The sequence below is a fragment of the Antedon bifida genome, chromosome 9, assembly GCF_963402885.1.
Source record: "Antedon bifida chromosome 9, ecAntBifi1.1, whole genome shotgun sequence".
Classification (NCBI taxonomy): Eukaryota; Metazoa; Echinodermata; class Crinoidea; order Comatulida; family Antedonidae; genus Antedon; species Antedon bifida.
Genome location: NC_136234.1, coordinates 18,383,347 through 18,402,210, shown reverse-complemented (window position 1 = coordinate 18,402,210; position 18,864 = coordinate 18,383,347). Strand labels below are relative to the sequence as shown.

At 35.0% G+C, this 18,864-nt stretch overlaps 2 protein-coding genes and 1 long non-coding RNA gene across 3 annotated transcripts; 2 read left to right on the top strand and 1 right to left on the bottom strand.

Moving 5' to 3' along the window:
* Window positions 1-3,138: 3,138 nt before the first annotated feature.
* LOC144851797 (uncharacterized) lies at window positions 3,139-8,413 on the bottom strand. Its single transcript, XR_013614223.1, has 3 exons — window positions 8,112-8,413; window positions 4,538-6,333; window positions 3,139-3,898 (listed from the first exon to the last, which is right to left on the bottom strand). It is a non-coding gene; the product is annotated as an uncharacterized LOC144851797 (long non-coding RNA).
* Window positions 6,046-11,160, top strand: LOC144851793 (sialin-like). The gene is made up of 7 exons (XM_078709417.1): window positions 6,046-6,101; window positions 6,208-6,303; window positions 8,720-8,850; window positions 9,189-9,335; window positions 9,895-10,027; window positions 10,315-10,559; window positions 10,828-11,160. Exons 1-7 carry the CDS (start codon window positions 6,059-6,061, stop codon window positions 11,014-11,016), a joined length of 984 nt encoding a protein of 327 aa, XP_078565543.1. The 5' UTR covers window positions 6,046-6,058; the 3' UTR covers window positions 11,017-11,160.
* A 2,976-nt stretch (window positions 11,161-14,136) lies between these two features.
* On the top strand, window positions 14,137-18,081 carry LOC144852105 (sialin-like). Its single transcript, XM_078709813.1, has 8 exons — window positions 14,137-14,355; window positions 14,740-14,827; window positions 15,369-15,464; window positions 15,631-15,761; window positions 15,887-16,030; window positions 16,256-16,388; window positions 17,004-17,248; window positions 17,508-18,081. The coding sequence occupies exons 1-8, from the start codon at window positions 14,194-14,196 to the stop codon at window positions 17,694-17,696; spliced, it is 1,188 nt and encodes a 395-aa protein (XP_078565939.1). The 5' UTR covers window positions 14,137-14,193; the 3' UTR covers window positions 17,697-18,081.
* The last annotated feature ends 783 nt before the right edge of the window (window positions 18,082-18,864 follow it).

The following is an 18,864-nucleotide window of genomic DNA, read 5'->3' as shown; positions in this document are numbered from 1 at the left end:
TAATTTGTAAATAACGTAGTATGCTACATACACGAGCCTAGATATGGAAGATCTGTACTGTCGTTCATTGCGAGAGGAGGGGAAAGTTCGGTAATGTGTCATGAAAAATGTAACAAGCCAGAGATGAAATAAAATCACTAACATTTAGCTGATTGTCGTTTTAGTCGTCGTCAGAAGTTAATCGACCGACATCTATTTCTCATGTGTAGCATGTGTAGTAGAGCGTTTCTTTGATTGAATGTTGTTTGTATTATATTATATTACAAGTTCATTTTGGATTTTCAGTAAATTAACAATGGTTTATTCAAAGTCAAATTGTAACTAATCTCTCACTATTAAATCAAAAATGTTATTGTCATACTACTATTGTTGAAAAATGAATTGCGTGATATAAAAATGGATTGATAGTAAAACGTAATAAAGTTAAACGTCAGAAGTTAATCGACCGACATCTATTTCTCATGTGTAGTAGAGCGTTTCTTTGATTGGATAATTTTGTTTGTATTATATTATATTACAAGTTCATTTTGGATTTTCAGTAAATTAACAATGGTTTATTCAAAGTCAAACTGTAACTAATCCCTCACTATTAAATCAAAAATGTTATTGTCATACTACTATTGTTGAAAAATGAATTGCGTGATATGAAAATGGATTGATAGTAAAACGTAATAAAGATACGTTCTTGTCTGGTTATTAGGTATTCATGCTCTGATGAAGCAGAGGATTATTTTTATAGCGTTCCATATAAAATAAATTTTATTACGAAGAAATATTTTGGTTGTGGTTGTCATTTTAACAATTAGGCTAATATCAAAACATTCAACAATGATAAAAGGCCCTGCAACTCTGTAACTACTTTATGACTAAGCCTATCAAGTTCCGGGTCCGGATGGATATACGATGAAATGGAACTCAATTTTAATTTAGTGGCAGAAACAACATTTAGTATGAAATTAAGGGTGTTGTCCGGGCCAAACACCCCTGGGTCCGCCCCTGGCTATAATAAGCATTGCATTTGCCTTCTCACCCAAATTGTGCTTTTTTTGGGGGGGGGGGGGGGGGCTTTTAACTTGAACGCAAAACAAAATACCGAGTGAATGATCAAACAATCGGCGGTGGTTCCGCACACAGAGCACGCGCATATAACATACGACAACAAATGTTATCGTCCTTTAAATAGTCCACGTGTGTGAGGAGGAGGAAAAAAGTACGATCGTTTTGTTCAATGGTAGCATGCTGCATGAGAGTGTTTTTTCCGGCCAATTAGAGGTGCAATTTATCATGAATGTTATGTGTCAGAGTACCATTTCCGGCCATCAAGGGGTGTCATTTAACAAAATTCGCCTCAGACGCGGGGCAGTGACCCAAATACTTAGTGTCCGAACCCCCCGCTTGACAGATCCTGGCTACGGCCCTGTGTCTACACTATCAAACTGTATGTGATGTGCCCATATATGGACATGATGATGTCATATCACTACCATATTTAAGCATATCACTACCATATTTGGGCACATCACATTTTTTTGTCAAACTATAAGTTTGATAGTGTAGACAGTGCTTTACGGTGAAATAATACCTAGTAATTACTAGTATACTGTACTGATGTAGGCCTACGTTCATAGTTTTTAGTATGTTTCTATTTATGTCGGTTGAAATTTCGTAGATAGAGACATTTGACTGGAACACTGGAACACAACAGCTTATCCTTGGATCGTTCTACATTGGTTACGCCATCATGCCGATTCCCGGGGGTTGGTTGGCAGGACAAATTGGCGGCAAACGAGTTATTGCGATTGCAGTTGTCTGGTCTTCTCTCCTGACTTCGTTGATTCCAACGGTAGCGGCTATCAGTGTTAATCTATTGATTGCGCTGAGAATTCTCGATGGATTGGGACAGGTTAGTTTTTACACAAAAACGTTTGACAAGGGTTATGAAATTGGTTAGCAAACTTGGTTTCCATGCAACGGCAAAGGCGCACCACAAGAGACAGTTCGCAAAATCACTAGCGACGCAACGTAATATACGCAACGTAAGCAAGAGTAATAATTGTGTTTGCCCCCGCCTGCGTGAAATCAAACCTGCGATGTTTGCAGTTTGTGTTGCAAAAATCGCTGCGATGTTTGCAGTTTGTGTTTTGTTTTGTACTTTCACGCAGGCGGGGGCAAACGCAATGATTGGAAGGGCATTTTCTTACGTTGCGTAGATTGCGTCGCTAGTGGAAACCAACCTTAACAAGTTCGCTTACGTCAGTGCTTTCTGACAAGTGCCGTTATTCAGTCGGAAAGCCGCGTTGGTAACGCATCACTGATTTCATTCATTGTGAGGGCGCGCTTCGTGGAAAATGTTGGAATTTTTGCTATTTTAGTACACTTAGAAAATGGTATAATTTTGATATTAAATGAAATCAATAAACGTATTTCAATAGTTGAACTATAAGCGTAAATAATGATAAAAACTGTGATCTAAATTCCACAGATTTTTTGTTTCAAGAAATATCATTATTTTATGTATAAACTTTTTTACTTTAATTTTTTTTTAAATGATGGTAAAAAATCATTAAATTTTATATTTTCTAGATAAGGTTTCAAAGCGAATTTAAAATCCTTTCAAGATAAACTATTAAGCTATCTATTAAAATAAAAATCTAATTTTAAGCTTTCTTGGGATGCAACTCCCACTAATCAAACCAAACCTACTACATTTCTGTTCTGTTTCGATCGAAAAATCGCCATTTTGAAACTTTGTTTACGTTTTACGAAGCTGGTACGAATCGTCCCGGACCGAATCGTGTCTGTGTTCAATACGGTTTTTATGCAGGCGTATTACGTCATAGGCCTAAGATTTCAATTTGCTCCCCGATTATTGTTCTATTTGGTTTCTGAGCTAGGAAAGGCTACCTACTATAATTACTTACTTGATTTCTAGCCTAGCTAGGCCTAAAAATAGTATTTTCTAGGCCTAGCTAGGCTGAGTAATTCTGATATAATACTAATATTAGATAGGTAGGCCTACCCTAGTGAGTGTTAATAATAGTAGCTGGGTATTCTATAGTCTAGGCTGGTGGTAGGTCTATCCCAGCTCTGCTCATATACCAAGCAAGAAGAAGCCTGAAGAAGCCTGAAGGAGAAACTAGGCCCAGAACAAATAAAAAACTGTTAAAAAAACAATAAATGGAAAAATAAAAATAAATAACCCATTTTCAATTTATATATGGGGAATGTTTTATAAAATCGGGCATGTTTGTTTCAGAGACTCAAACGTGTATTTTTATATGGTCATGTTTTTAAAAAAGATAATTATGGGCCCAGCTGAAACCAAGATATAAAAATATAAGTCCATCATTTACTTGTATATAAATATTACTTTATTAGATACAACTTGCATTTCACACAAGCAACCAATTTTTTTTTTACGTATACAGAATGTGAAAAAGCAGTTTTTAATACAAATATCTTTCAAACAATACTGATATAAATAGTAAATACTACTACTACTGTATATATTATTTAAATAGCAACTTGTTCATCAAACATAACAAACTAGCTAGGCCTTAGCCTATATCATATTAACTTACGTGAGTCTTACGGTTGTACTGATTTTATGATTGTTTTATATGTTTATATTGTATGTATCTGTGTGACTCTGGTTAATAAAGTAAATCAATCAATCAATTGCAACTTAATTTATATCTTATCATTGACTGATCTGAAACGCTTCTAAAACTTGAATGCGCATGAATGTATATGTTATATTATTATTAGCGAATAAAATGAAAAACTATCAGCTGCAGCAATGATATTGAAATCGAGAAAACCATTACAGCTTCCACCGTCCAACCTCATATTGAAGAACGAGACAGAAAATCGTCGAGTCTTGATACCAACAAAAAACCTAAAATGAAAATGAATAGCTGAAATGTAATGAATGAAACTATTTAAATAATTGTCACTATGATATGAACAAAACATTGCATCGTTATACAGTATAATTATTCAACAACCTGAAAACATTTTCAGATATAGTATAGGCCTACCATGAAAAAGCAGCAAATACAAAATTTCCTTATGTCTGTTTATTGTAATAATTATTAATATTATAAATAAATTGTACCCCTCAGTTGTCAATAATTTTACTATAAATAAATATTTAACTATATAGAATAGGTAGGCCTATACCTGTATCAGGCTGCGATTTGCTTAATTATCTTTTTAAAACTTCCCAATGCATCTTCAATATAGAGTAGGATTGTAACGATACTTTAATAATACTAAATTGTAACTAAAGTATTTAAATTATTAACAGAACATGTTACTAGGCCTAGGCCGATATAATACGACAACGATCCACCAGGTCGTGCATATACTCACCTACAACAACCACAATCAACACACCATGCACCACACACGACGGAACTAGTGCCGCGAGACGTAACAATATATGACATGAGGACCTTTTTTAAAATGTTCGCTATAGGAAGCTTAAATAGGGTTTCAAGCCAATTTTAACGTAAAACAGACTATTGATACTTACTCTATCCATATACGTCGGTTTTTTGGTAATTCACTGTATGGGATGCAAATCCCACTAATGGAAAATTTGTAAACAAACACCTGTTAGAAAACTTCAGTTTTGACGGACGCACACGAACTTTGGAAAGAAATTGTCGCTGACAACAAATCCAACAAATTATTCAGAAAATTAGGTGACCTGCGACATCTTAAACATATAAGGAACTGATCTTACCATATATGGTTAATTTTTCGCCTACTAATGTTTATTAAACAGCTATTAAATGACGTATACTTTATGCTAATGTTTTCGCGCGAAACGTTGATGCTTCTGTGCCGAGAGAGGGCTTCTAAAATTTATGACGTCATGCGAAGTCGAAAATTCAGCGATAACGGTCATATTTCCCAACGCGGCTCTCCGACTGTATTATTATTGAGTTGGGAACACTTCAGACCAATGTTTAAGGCGTTTTCTTGTTATCTAAATAGGATTTATATACTTTATATCAAGCATAAACAATTCACATTTTGATAAGAGTTCATTTGCCAGTCATTCCACAGAATCGTAGATTTCATTGTTAATGATGTGTTTGTATAAGGCCTATGTATTATGATCTGAAAAGGGTGTTTTGTTTCTGCCTGAATGATGAACAAGAAATGTTAACAATACATCTTTTGAATGTATTATTTGGCATTACCTTAATCTCAAAAGAATGACGCTTCGCTAAATAATAGCATATTTGTGTAAAATTGGTCATAGACATATTTCAAATTCAACTGTTAATTAACTTGAACCACAAAGTACGGATATTCATATTTTATGTCGACTTGACAAGATAATTTGTCTTGACAAGTGGCTAAGTGGATGGCACTTAGACGCTTCCGTAATAAAGTGTAATGTTAAGCTTGGTTCCCACTAGGGACGCAACGTAACGCAATCTACGCAACGTAAGCAAATGCCCTTCTAATAATTGTGTTTGCCCCCGCCTGCGTGAAATCAAACCTGCAATGTTTGCAGCACTATTGCGTCGTCGGTTCCCACTTTTGATTACGCAATACAACACTTTGCGTCGATACGTCGCTGCGTTGCGTTCTAGTGGAAACCACGCTTTAGCCAATACTATGGTACTGATTTTGGAACATTACCGTATCGTTCAAGTCGACGGTCATAATACATTGGGTTTTTTTTTTGTAAAAACATATATTTGTATATTCGAACCGGCGTCCTCGCACGAGTATTGTATAAGGCGTAAGTAGAACTCCGCTTTTGGTACACTCGTACGACGACGCAACAGTGCTGCAAACATCGCAGGTTTGGTTTCGCGCAGGCGGGGGGAAACACAATTATTAGAAGGGCATAATCTTACGTTACGTAGATTGCGTTACATTACGTTACGTTACATTGCGTCGCTAGTGGGAACCAAGCTTTACAGCGGTTCTACTGTACTGAAACTTCGTTCCATATAAGAAATCAAAAAACTTTTTTTTTAATTTGCAGGGAATAGCGACACCGGGAGCCTACGTTCTCATTTCCAAATGGGCGATGCCGAACGAAAGAAGTACAATGGTGTCAATTACATTATCTGGTAGGCCTAATAAATAGTAGTAAATAATAGTAAAAACTTTAAAATAGTAAGATGGGTCACATATTTACTGTCGGTATTCTTGGACTAGATTGTGTTTTCTTTTTAGGCATGTGTATGGGTTTAATTATATCAAGCTATTCGTCTGCGTGGATGTGTACTTCGAATATTTTTGGTGGATGGCACTTTTCTTTTTATTCTTATGGTAAGCTGATGGACATCTTCACAATCCATTCTGAAAAATTAAACAATGATGTATAATAACATTACTGTGATATGTAAAAATTAATATTTAAAACAATAATAGTCCAATAATTAGATGAACACAATTATCTATTTGTAAACCAAGGTATTTAATGGAATTGCAACTATGGATGGTATGTTCATTATAGAGAACTTCGAAGTGTTCGATATTCTTTAATTTATTTTTGGATCCAAAAATGATGCACTCAGTTTTTTGTGGGTGCATGGATAATTTATTTTCAACCAACCAGTTATTGCATACTTCCATATTATGCCCTAGTTTATTGGAAATATATACTGGGTCACGATGGGCCACCAACATTGCGCTATCATCAGCGTATAATAACAATTTACAGTCATTCTCAATGCATATTGGCATATATCATTAATGTAACATATAAACAGAAGCGGACCTAATATGCTACCTTGTGGAACTCCATGTGTACAAAGTTTGGGTTCTGAAAAAGTTCCATCGATACAAACAATCTGTCTTCTATTAGATAAATAAGACCGGAATACACAGAATAGAATGGTCGACTGTGTCGAAGGCTTTTTGCAGGTCAAGCATGACCATGCCAACATAATTGCCTTTTGAAATCTGTGTTCTAATAAAATCGTTTAAGTGAATGAGGATCGAGTCGGTAGAGAAGGTTCTTCTGAAACCACTTTAAAATTCATAAAGTAAGTTATTTTCAAACAAGTACTTTTCGAGTTGATCATAAACCATTCTTTCTAAGAGTTTAGACATGCTACTTAAAATACTAATGGGTCTGTAGTTTCTCACATTATCTTTCGAACCTTTCTTGTGAAGAGGCAAAACCTTCGCCGTTTTCATATCATTTGGAACTACTTTTTTACTTATAGATTGGTTTACAATATATGTTACAGGCTTCTTAAGGATAATCGCGCCATCTTTTAAGAATCTGGCTGGAAGATTATCGAGTCCTGGTGCTTTATTAGCGTTTAGTTTGTTTAGTTCATGAAATATGGTCTCTTCATTAACTTCGGACAGTATAAACTTATTCGGCAGTACATTTCTAGAATTATAAAAAGATTTAAAATGCTCAGAATTAGTATCAAAAATATAATTATTGCACATAGGCAGTTCGGATACAAGGTCAGATGAAATATTTGTAAAATAGTCATTAAAATAATTAGATATAGTACAATTATCAAAACATGCATTACCATCAATATCTAAAAAATAATTTTTACATTCTTTCCTCTTAGTACTATAGCCAATGTCCTTAAGGTATTTCCATAGCTTTTTAGGATTATTTCGGTTTTCTTTAATTTTTTTAAGATAGAAGTTAGACTTAGCGGTTTTTATATCACGTTGGACCTTATTTCTTAGTGTGCAATATTGTTTATAAAGTTGAGGATCCTTATTTTTATTAAATTTATTTAATAATTTATTTCTATTCTTTATGTTTTCTAGAATGTCAGAGGAGAACCACGGTTCTGTTTTGTGTTTAATTCTTACTTCTTTGACAGGGGAAACTTTGTCAATAATATTAGTCAATGTTTCTTTAAAATAATTCCAGGCAAAATTAACATCAGGAATACTTTCAATTTCATTCCATTTCCTGATTTTCCTAACGGTTTCTTCGAAAAGGTCAATAAAATTTAATTGCCTTGGCGGACGATAACAGCAACCAATAATAATTGGCCTAAATTTGGGTTGACAAAATTCAACCCATAAAGCTTCCAAGTCAACATAATTTAAATCATTCCTAATTATAAAACATGAGTTATTGTTTAAATACATACAGACACCACCTCCACGACTACGATCTTTCCGAGCGATAGCATAGCCTGGGACCTGTATCTCTGCATCTGTGACGGATTCGTCCAACCATGTTTCAGTCACTGCGATAGCAACAGGATTCGTATTCATTGCGATTTCCTTGATCTCCTCTAGCTTTGGAATAAGGCTCCGAACATTGAGATGAATAAAGTGCGCGCCTTTTCTATTAAAGCACTCAAATAGCTCCGGATCGACTTCAGATGCGATAGATACCCTGTCGTCCTTGGACATCGGTATGTCCACTAGTTGGTCGTTTCTATCTGTAATTGGCATCACCGCTCCTTGTTCACCTTGGTCGCATTGACTTGCAAGTGACGGTAGTGCTTCGTTGTTGACTTTATATGCAACACTAGGAATGTACAGGTTCCCAACACGTGTGTACGGATCATTGAATTCGTTACGTAGGATACGCCTGTTCATCTTGCGTTGTTGTTATGTTAATTAGGCTGGTATTTCTCCGTGGCGATTTATAATTAAAATTAAAAACTGAAATTTTGTTAAACTAAACGTTACTGGCTAGTCGTTTGTTGTTTTTATATTAAATCAATTATATTTAATTTATTTATCATAGGCATTGCTGGAGCTGCTTGGACACTTTTATGGTTAACACTGATCTATGAGTCTCCCAGTGTGCATCCTTTCATATCGATTAAAGAAAGAGAACACATTAATTTGGCTTTGAACCAAACCCAACAGAAAAGGGTAATCACTTAACATTTGTGTATAATACTCTCGATCGATTTTTCAAACAAATACTGTACTAAAAACAGCAACAAAACGTTGGCATTTTGTTAAAAAATTATTTATACAACATTTTTATACAGAATTACACAATCAGTTAAACGAAACCCCTTTTACATTGTGGTCCTGTCTTAAATACAAAGTTTTGTGAAAAGAAATGAGATCAATATTTTTATTTAAATAAGGCAATTATTGTTGGAGAAGAATGTTTAATTTCAGTTGGTAGGTTATTCCATATTTTAGCGCCTGCAACTTTGAACGACGAGTTTTAAATGACTAAATGTTTGTTTCTGTTCCAGTTCAGTGTTCCATGGATAGAAATATTTTGTTCTTCGCCAGTTCTGGCCCTCACACTGTGTATGGTGACTTTTGAATTCGGATGCTATACACTTCTTTCCGACATGCCGTTGTTTTTCACTCATGTTCTTGGGTACAGCTTGGAAACGGTAGGTTTCGAAAACGGTACTGTCTCTGCTATACATCATTATTTGGCCTGTATTAAGGCACGTTCCATGATACAGCATTACATATTGTGTTAATTCTGTATCGAGATTATTTGTAAGGTTACGTTAAATACATGTGGCATTTTCGTATATAATACGTGTGACACATGCGCTGTTGTACTGTACCATACTGTACTATAGTACGTAAAGGCAGCTATAGCAGTAAAATACAATATTTGTATTACCAACTATTCCGATATGATACATCTTATTTGTATCATGTCAGGTTTTATGGCCGACGTGTCTGTCGCAAACATTAAATGTCAATTAGTCGTATACATTCATCTGAATGATGGATGGAAACTAAGCCTGTTTTAAAGCACCTTTAGCTGATCCTATCATTGACCCATCACTACCATATTTGGACATATCACTATCATATTTGGGCACATCACGCACTGTTTTTTGCTAACCTAGTTTGATAGTGTAGACAGAGCTTAAATGGGGAATGCAAATGTTTACGAATGAATACTTTTATTTCAATATAATTTCCTTTTTTAAGGCTGGCCTTTTGACATTGGTAGCAAACATAATCCAGTTTGGCATAAAATTCACATGTGGATTCATAGCCGATGTTATTATTAACCGTTCATATCTCAGCGTCCGAAGTACAAGGAAGATGTTTGTGGCAATAAGTGAGTTGAAATGATTTGTATAGGGCTTAACATGTGTGGAGTATCTAAGCTGTTAGGTAAATATAGCGTGATATGGTCGTCACAAAACCAATCTTTTCAGTCGAAATAATTCGCAAAGATTTTAAAAATCGCGGCTTCAAGCTAATGAAATCTAGACATTGCTGAGACAAAATTATCGAAGTACCTTAATAATGACTGATCAGAAACGTTACATTTTATTTTATGTGTTATATATATCGATACAAAAAAGTAACTTCAATAATCAATGTGTATGTTTTTTTCAACAGCTCTCGGCGTATCATCATTTTTTCTAATTCTATTGAATTATTTCGATAACAATCACGTGACAGTTACCGTTGTTCTAGTGACGATAGTGTATTCCATATATGGATTTGACGTCGCTGGAATATTTTCGAATCCTATGGATCTCTCACCACCATTTTCTGGAATCATTTCTGGATTAATGTTGGCAGCATCCAGTATTACTGGTTTTATCGGGCCATTAGTTCTTGGCACAATTATTAACGGCGAGGTAAATGTTTATGAAAAAACTACGCCAGGGATATTGCATCATTTAGGCCTATACCTTCAAACAATACATTAGGCCTAAATTGTTTTTAAATAAATTATGTCAATATGCCTATGTTTTAGTTTTGTTAGCTAACTTGTCATGATTTTGTGTGATAACAACTCGTCATTGAAATGTTATTATAACTACTACCTATTATATAATCTTAATATTATCCATCGCTTTATTGCTCACCGTTCAAATTTAAATTAGCCTAATTATTTTATTACAGAACACGCTTCAGAAATGGAACGTATTTTTTGCAGTCGTTGCTGGAATTCAAATATTCGGACTTTTGGTTTATCTAGCGTTCGCACAAGGCGAAGAGCAAGAGTGGTCGAAAAACGCTAGTAAAGTACATGACGACGAAACGATAGCCTTAATTCGCACATCAAAACAGAATGGTTCAATAAAAGAGTAATTATTATAAATTTAATATTGTCTCTGATTTGAAGGAAAATAAACAATAAGTTTTCCTATATGTAATAGGCTGACTTATAATGCCTTGGTGGGGGAGTTTGGCACGGAGAGACTTTCCGACCGCCGCAAAGTGCGGCACAAAATCATCCAGCCGATTCCACCGGTGCCGATTCTCGGTACTGTATCTAGATTTCTCCAGTATATAGGACAATTTTTTTATTACAACATCTGTAACATCGCATGGTTCCACATGTATCTCATAGTAATATACCATACCATAATCCTTAACCTAAACTTACATGATACCGCACACATGTGATACAAATTAGATGCTGTATTACCAAATATTTCTATAGTGATACTGGGCATACATGTGGAGATACATCACTGAGAATTGGATACAAAATCGCATTGAATGAAATTAAAATAAATAATTTTAAACCAAAAACAAACGCTTTAAAAATAATTAAATTCCATATATAATTTATATCCCGACTCCTTCCCTGGATAGCCATTTTAGAGATTTTACCTAATTTTTTTTAAAACCTCGGGGAGATCAAAATATCCGATGTTGTGTTTACAGTTGGGGTATAGTATACAAAGTATGAATGTTTATGAGTACGATGGTAATATTTTCACTCGGTGAAAGATGAAATTCTATTTTATATAACATCTAACATCCAAATAATAATTTTTATTACATTATGCCTCTTATTTATCTATTGTAAACTTCAATGTGTTTACCAGAGGATGACTGTTTACCTATGTTATGCATTTGATATTTTTTGGTTTTTGTTTTTTTGGTTTATTTTTTTTTGTCTCCCACAAGCATTATGGGGTTTTTTTTAAATTGCCTCTTCAACTGTTATCGTTCATTTTTTTTACTTTCATCTTGTTTAACTGTCTTTATTGAAATAAATAAATGTAACTTTGAATTTGAATGAATATATTCTTGTCATTGTCATTGTTCTGAAATAATTGTATCTTCGAACATCTGGGATCTGGGATATTAAGTAATGTAATTTCACGCTTCACTGATTTTCGAATTTTTTTATTTTTTTTGGCGAGGTTTTTTTTTAAAATTCGTCCACGCACGTAAAATCGCAGATTTAGTTTGTTTGGGGGAGTGTTTGGTTAATGTAATGTTACTTTAAATCGCGGATTTAGTTTGTCTGGGGGGAGTGTTTGGTTAATGTAATGTTACTTTAAATTGTCAAAAACATTGTAAAAAGCACTTTTTAATATTTTATTGTATATACTATAATTATTTTACTCGGTTTTATATGTATATATTTTTGAATGTATATAAGTATTTAAAAAAATCTGACTTTAATCTAGTTAACTGACTTTGATCTAGTTAACTGACTTTAATCTAGTCTAGTTAACTAACTATTAGTTAACTGACTTTAACCTAGTTATAACGCTGACTCTTTCTATGCTAAATGCAATACTTTTGCAGCTATGATCAGAATTTTTGTTTTACATTGTTTTGTATACACATTTCTAATAGGATTAAATTAAATAATTTGCAATTATAGAACTTTTGAATTATTTATATGTGTGTTTGAGAAATAACGATGTATAACTTTTAAACGTTTGTATTTTTTTCTGTTTCTCAACAGTAATAATTGACTGAAGAATGAACACCCTTATAAAAATGGAACAGTCTTATTTTCAATGCAAATACTGTAGACCTAATTCAGGTTGACAATTTTTTGTACAGCAATTAAATGGCCAGCACAACAATTTAAGTGAATTCCGCATGTTGGGCCTAATCTCCGTTTATGTCAGGAGAAAATCATATGCAACGAGATTGATCAGTATTTTTTTTCTGTTTCTTCTCTTTCTGTTTGCCGTGTTTTTAACATGATTCGGTATACGATTCCTTTCATGTGTTGTCTGGCGATGTGTATACTGTACTGTATGAGAATGAACTTAAATATCGCCATGACGGTGATGGTGAAAGAACCAGCGGAGGACGCAGAAACGTGTATTGAGGAGTTGGGACCGGACGGAGAAAACAAATGTAACAACATTACAACAGATGTATGTAGGCATATTATAGTTATTGTTAACACTTGAAATTACATGCATGACGTTTGTATTTATCAGTGGCGTTTATTGGGGTCAAAGAATCTTGCCAGGAGCAAGCAACAGCAAGTATTATTAGACCGGGCGCCCAGAAAGTTTATTCATGTGAAAAGCCACAAAAGGTTTGATGAGCTGATTATGTAGATATATAGCTAAGATTCCAGGGGCGGACCTAGGGGTGTTGCCCTAGCGGGTCCGGATGGATACTGTATACGATGAAATGGAACTCAATTTTAATTTAGTGGCAGAAACAACATTTAGTAAGAAATTAAGGGTGTTGCCCGGGCCACAAGGGAAACATCCCTGGGTCCGCCCCTGGCTATAATAAGCATTGAATTTGCCTTCTCACCCAAATTGTGCTTTTTTTTGGGGCTTGTAACTTGAACGCAAAACAAAATACCGAGTGAATGATCAAACAATCGAACAATGGTTCCGCACACAGAGCACGCGCATATAACATACAACAAAATGTCATCGTCCTTTAAATAGTCCACGTGTGTGAGGAGGAGGAAAAAAGTACGATCGTTTTGTTCAATGGTAGCATGCTGCATGAGAGTGTTTTTTCCGGCCAATTAGAGGTGCCATTTATCATAAATGTTATGTGTGAGAGTACCATTTCCGGCCATCAAGGGGTGTCATTAACACAAAATTCGCCTCAGACGCGGGGCAGTGACCCAAATACTTAGTGTCCGAACCCACCTTGACAGATCCTGGCTACGGCCCTGTGTCTACACTATCAAACTGTATGTAATGTGCCCATATATGGACATGATGATGTCATATCACTACCATATTTAAGCATATCACTACCATATTTGGGCACATCACATTTTTTTGTCAAACTATAAGTTTGATAGTGTAGACAGTGCTTTACGGTGATTAATCAATGCAAATAATACCTAGTAATTACTTGTATACCGTACTGGCCTACGTTCATTGTTTTTAGTATGTTTCTATTTATGTCGGTTGAAATTTTTCAAATCAATTTCACACATGGGTTTTTTCATCCTCGTAGATAGAGAGATTTGACTGGAACACTGGAACACAACAGCTTATCCTTGGATCGTTCTACATTGGTTACACCATCATGCCGATTCCTGGGGGTTGGTTGGCAGGACAAATTGGCGGAAAACGCGTTGTTGCGATTGCAGTTGTCTGGTCTTCTCTGCTGACTTCGTTTATTCCAGCGGTAGCGGCTATCAGTGTTAATCTACTGATTGCGCTGAGAATTCTTGATGGTATTGGACAGGTTAGTTTCGAACTGATTGGAAACAACACTGTTGATAAGTTTGGAATTTGTTGCAAGAAACATACTACTACTCGCATAGAAACATTAGGCCTTTTTTTTTTTCTTTTCAATTTTTTCTATCTTTTTTGTCGTATTTATATGGTGTTGGTTTTTTTTTTGTAATATCACGAACTTGTGTAAAAACAATCAATATAAGTTGTAAATCAGTCTCGTGTCTAAATAAAGTGTATATATGTAACTAATTATTTTGTAAAGCAGCTCTTCAAAAGCTTTTGCTGGTTTAAAAATGTTGCTAGTGCGGGTAACATAACTATACAGTTGTTTTATATCAAATATGTCGTTTTGTAACAGACATACCAAAATATTAAAATTTACATTTTGCAGGGAATAGCGCTACCGGGAGCCTACGTTCTCATTTCCAAATGGGCGATGCCGAACGAAAGAAGTACAATGGTGTCAATTACATTATCTGGTAGGCCTACGTATAATCCAGATTTCTGAATCCGTAGATTACCTTACCAGTTGCGAAAGCCACGACAGTCTAAAGGGTCTTTCACACATGATCCGGCACGGTTCCGGCGGTCCACGACGCTCCACGCGGCCGCTTGATGTGAAAACGAAACGGACCGGAACCGTGCCGGATTAGGTGTGAAAGACCATTTTCACGACACTTGATCCACGCGGCTATGCGCCAATCGATATGCGCGTAGCCGCGTAAACACGATACAAGTGTGAAAGACCCTTTACGCCAATACTAGTGAAATGTTTCACACTGTGTGGTTCCTTACAATATTGGAGTTTCTTCTTAAGTTTTGGTTCTCACTAGAACGTAACACAAGAACGTAAACGCAAACGTCTCTAGTGGGAACAAAGAATTAGGGCAAACTCAGACAGCGTCGTAGACAAGGCCCGACGGAACGTCTTACTGTCACCATTCTCGGTTATGGTAATAATATTACTCTATAGTTATGAACAGGCTTGACTATGTGTTTTTTTTTTATTATCATTATTAGGAATGTGTATTGGTTTAATTATATCAAGCTATTTGTCTGCGTGGATGTGTTCTTCGGATATATTTAGCGGATGGCACTTTTCTTTTTATTCTTATGGTAAGCTATATGAAGAAAATGTTCCAATCCAAAAATTTACACTTCTCTACCAAATTTGGGCATATCACCACCATATTTAGGCACATGACAGCCTAATAAAGCTATCTTAACAAAACTCGTTAGTACTCTGTTATTTACCTATGCTTTATTATTTTATATTTAATAGGTATTACTGGAGCTGTTTGGACACTTGTATGGTTGACACTGATCTATGAGTCTCCCAGTGTGCACCCGTTCTTATCGATCAACGAAAGAGAACACATTCATTTGGCTTTGAATCAAACCGAACAGAAAAGGGTAGGCCTAATCACTTAATAATTTGTATATGTTTACATATCCGATCGATGTGTCCAAAACCACAGTGACAATCGCTGTCATGTTCTACAGAACAGCATTATATTCTATTAATTTTTGTTTTGCAGAATGTTCCATGGATAGAAATATTGTGTTCCACACCAGTTCTGGCACTGATTATTTGTGTAGTGACTTTTGAGTTTGGATGGTATACATTTCTTTCCGACATGCCGTTGTTATTCACTCATGTTCTTGGGTACAGCTTGGAAACGGTAGGTTTCGAAAACTGTGGAGTATGCCTACCACGAGTGAACTATTTATGTGTATACGTGTCCTGAGTGGGGAGGGGATGGACAGTTGGTCTGGAAGGTTTATGAATACCAAAGGCAGAAGATATTTTGTATATGACCTGTATAGAATTAATAAACATAGGCATCTTTATAATGTTGTTTTAGTTACGCTTCCTAAAATCAACAATAACTGAACATTATTTTTAGACTGGCTTTCTGACACTCATAGCGAATCTACTCCAATTTGGCATCCAATTCACATGTGGATTCATAGCCGATGGTATTGTTAACCGTTCTTATCTCAGCGTACTAAGTACAAGAAAGATGTTTGTGGCGATAAGTGAGTCTTCTCTCTCTTCCAAATTGCAGTAGGCCTATATGTTAACACTGTATGCTAGAATATTGTTAATAATAATATCCTGGATTTATATAGCGCCTAATGTTGTGAAACCTCTAAGCGCTGAACATTATTACCCAGTAATTTTTTCCTGATCAAACACGTATGGAAACATACTCCCATAATGCAGCTAGTAATCAGCGCAAAGTTGTGTCTTGATCTAACCGGGTTCCCATTTATACACGTCACCTGGGTGGAGAGAGGCAAACGTAAGTAAAGTATCTTGCCTAAAGGATACAAGCAATGCGGCGGGAGTTGGATTCGAACCTCGAAACGTCCAACACACTGTTAAAGTGACAATGTCACATTTTCATTAATGATACAAAATGTCCGATTTGTGTGCTGCTTGTGACACATTGCACATTTCGTTTACATTCTCCTCTAAATTACAGTGGTCTATTTTATTCTCGTTTTCCTGCAGTGAGTGTTTACTACTCACTAAGAATTGTATCGAGTGTGTAGAAAACTTAGGCTACTCAAAATATTTACGTACCAAGCAATCATAACTCTTTGAAAAGGTAACTTGAATAATCAATGCGTATGTTTTTTTTTCAACAGCTCTCGGCGTATCATCATTTTTTCTAATTCTATTGAATTATTTCGATAACAATCACGTGACAGTTACCGTTGTTCTAGTGACGATTGTGTATTCCATATATGGATTTAACGCTGCTGGAATATTTTCGAATCCTATGGATCTCTCACCACCATTTGCTGGGGTCATTTCTGGATTAATGTTGACAGCATCCGGTATTACTGGTTTTATCGGGCCATTAGTTCTTGGCACAATTATTAAAGATGAGGTAAATGTTTATGAACAAACTATGCCAGGGATATTGCATCATTTAGGCATATACCTTCAAACAATACATTAGGCCTATATTGTTTTTAAATACATTATGTCAATATGCCTATGTTTTAGTTTTGTTGGTCATGATTTTGTGTGATAACAACTCGTCATTGAAATGTTATTATAATTACTATTATTATATAATCTTAATAGTATCCATCGCTTTATTGCTCACCATTCAAATTTAAATTAGCCTAATTATTTTATTACAGAACACGCTTCAGAAATGGAACGTATTTTTTGCAGTAGTTGCTGGTATTCAAATATTCGGACTTTTGGTTTATCTAGCGTTCGCACAAGGCGAAGAGCAAGAGTGGTCGAAAAACGCTAGTAAAGTACATGAAGACGAAACGATAGCCTTAATTCGCACATCAAAACAGAATGGTTCAATAAAAGAGTAATTATTATAAATTTAATATTGTCTCTGATTTGAAGGAAAATAAACAATAAGTTTTCCTATAGTAATAGGCTGACTTATAATGCCTTGGTGGGTGAGTTTGGCACGGAGAGACTTTCCGACCGCCGCAAAGTGCGGCACTTTGTAAAACGTTTGCCTGCTTCTAAATCTGACTGGTTTACTCTTAACACAAAATCATCCAGCCGATTCTTGGTACTGTATCTAGATTTCTCCAGTATATAGGACATTTTTATTACAACATCTGCAACATCGCATGGTTCCACATGTATCTCATAGTAATATACCATACCATAATCCTTAACCTAAACTTACATGATACCGCACACACGTGATACAAATTAGATTATTACCAAATATTCCTATAGTGATACTGGGCATACCTTTATGTAGTATGTGGAGATATATCACTGATAATTGGATACAAAATCGCATTGCATGAAATTAAAATAAATAATTTTAAACCAAAAACAAACGCTTTAAGAATAATTAAATTCCGCAGGCCTATATAATTTATATCCCGACTCCTTCCCTGGATAGCCATTTTAGAGATTTTACGGGATGTTTTTTTTAAACCTCGGGGAGATCAAAATATCCGATGTTGTGTTTACAGTTGGGGTATAGTATACAAAGTATGAATGTTTATGAGTACGATGGTAATATTTTCATTCGGTGAAAGATGAAATTATATTTTATATAACATCTAACATCCAAATATTAATTTTTATTATATTATGCCTCTTATTTATCTATTGTAAACTTCAATATGTTTACCAGAAGACGACAGTTTACCTATGTTATGCATTTGATATTTTTTGGTTTTTGTTTTTTGTTTATTTTTTTGGCATGTCTCCCACAAGCATTATGTTTTTTTTAAATTGCCTTCTTCAACTGTTGTTCTTTTTTTTTACTTTCATCTTGTTTAACTGTCTTTATTGAAATAAATAAATGTCACTTTGAATGAATTGAATGAATATATTCTTGTCATTGCCATTGTTCTGAAATAATTGTATTTTCGAACATCTGGGAACACCTAATCGCATTTATCCTCTTATGATTAATTTTTGTATTTTGTAAATCCTGTATATGCATTTTTATCTGTATATTGTTACTGTACTGTGTATTTTACTTTGTGTTCTAACATTTTACTGATT

Coding starts and splice junctions, on each gene's coding strand:
- LOC144852105 (XM_078709813.1), top strand. CDS start 14,194: ATGCCGATTCCTGGGGGTTGGTTGGCAGGACAAATTGGCGGAAAACGC. Junction 14,828..15,368: donor GGTGTCAATTACATTATCTG/GTAGGCCTACGT, acceptor TATCATTATTAG/GAATGTGTATTGGTTTAATT. Junction 15,762..15,886: donor ATCAAACCGAACAGAAAAGG/GTAGGCCTAATC, acceptor TTTGTTTTGCAG/AATGTTCCATGGATAGAAAT.
- LOC144851793 (XM_078709417.1), top strand. CDS start 6,059: ATGCCGAACGAAAGAAGTACAATGGTGTCAATTACATTATCTG. Junction 6,102..6,207: donor GGTGTCAATTACATTATCTG/GTAGGCCTAATA, acceptor TTTTCTTTTTAG/GCATGTGTATGGGTTTAATT. Junction 9,336..9,894: donor TTGGGTACAGCTTGGAAACG/GTAGGTTTCGAA, acceptor TCCTTTTTTAAG/GCTGGCCTTTTGACATTGGT.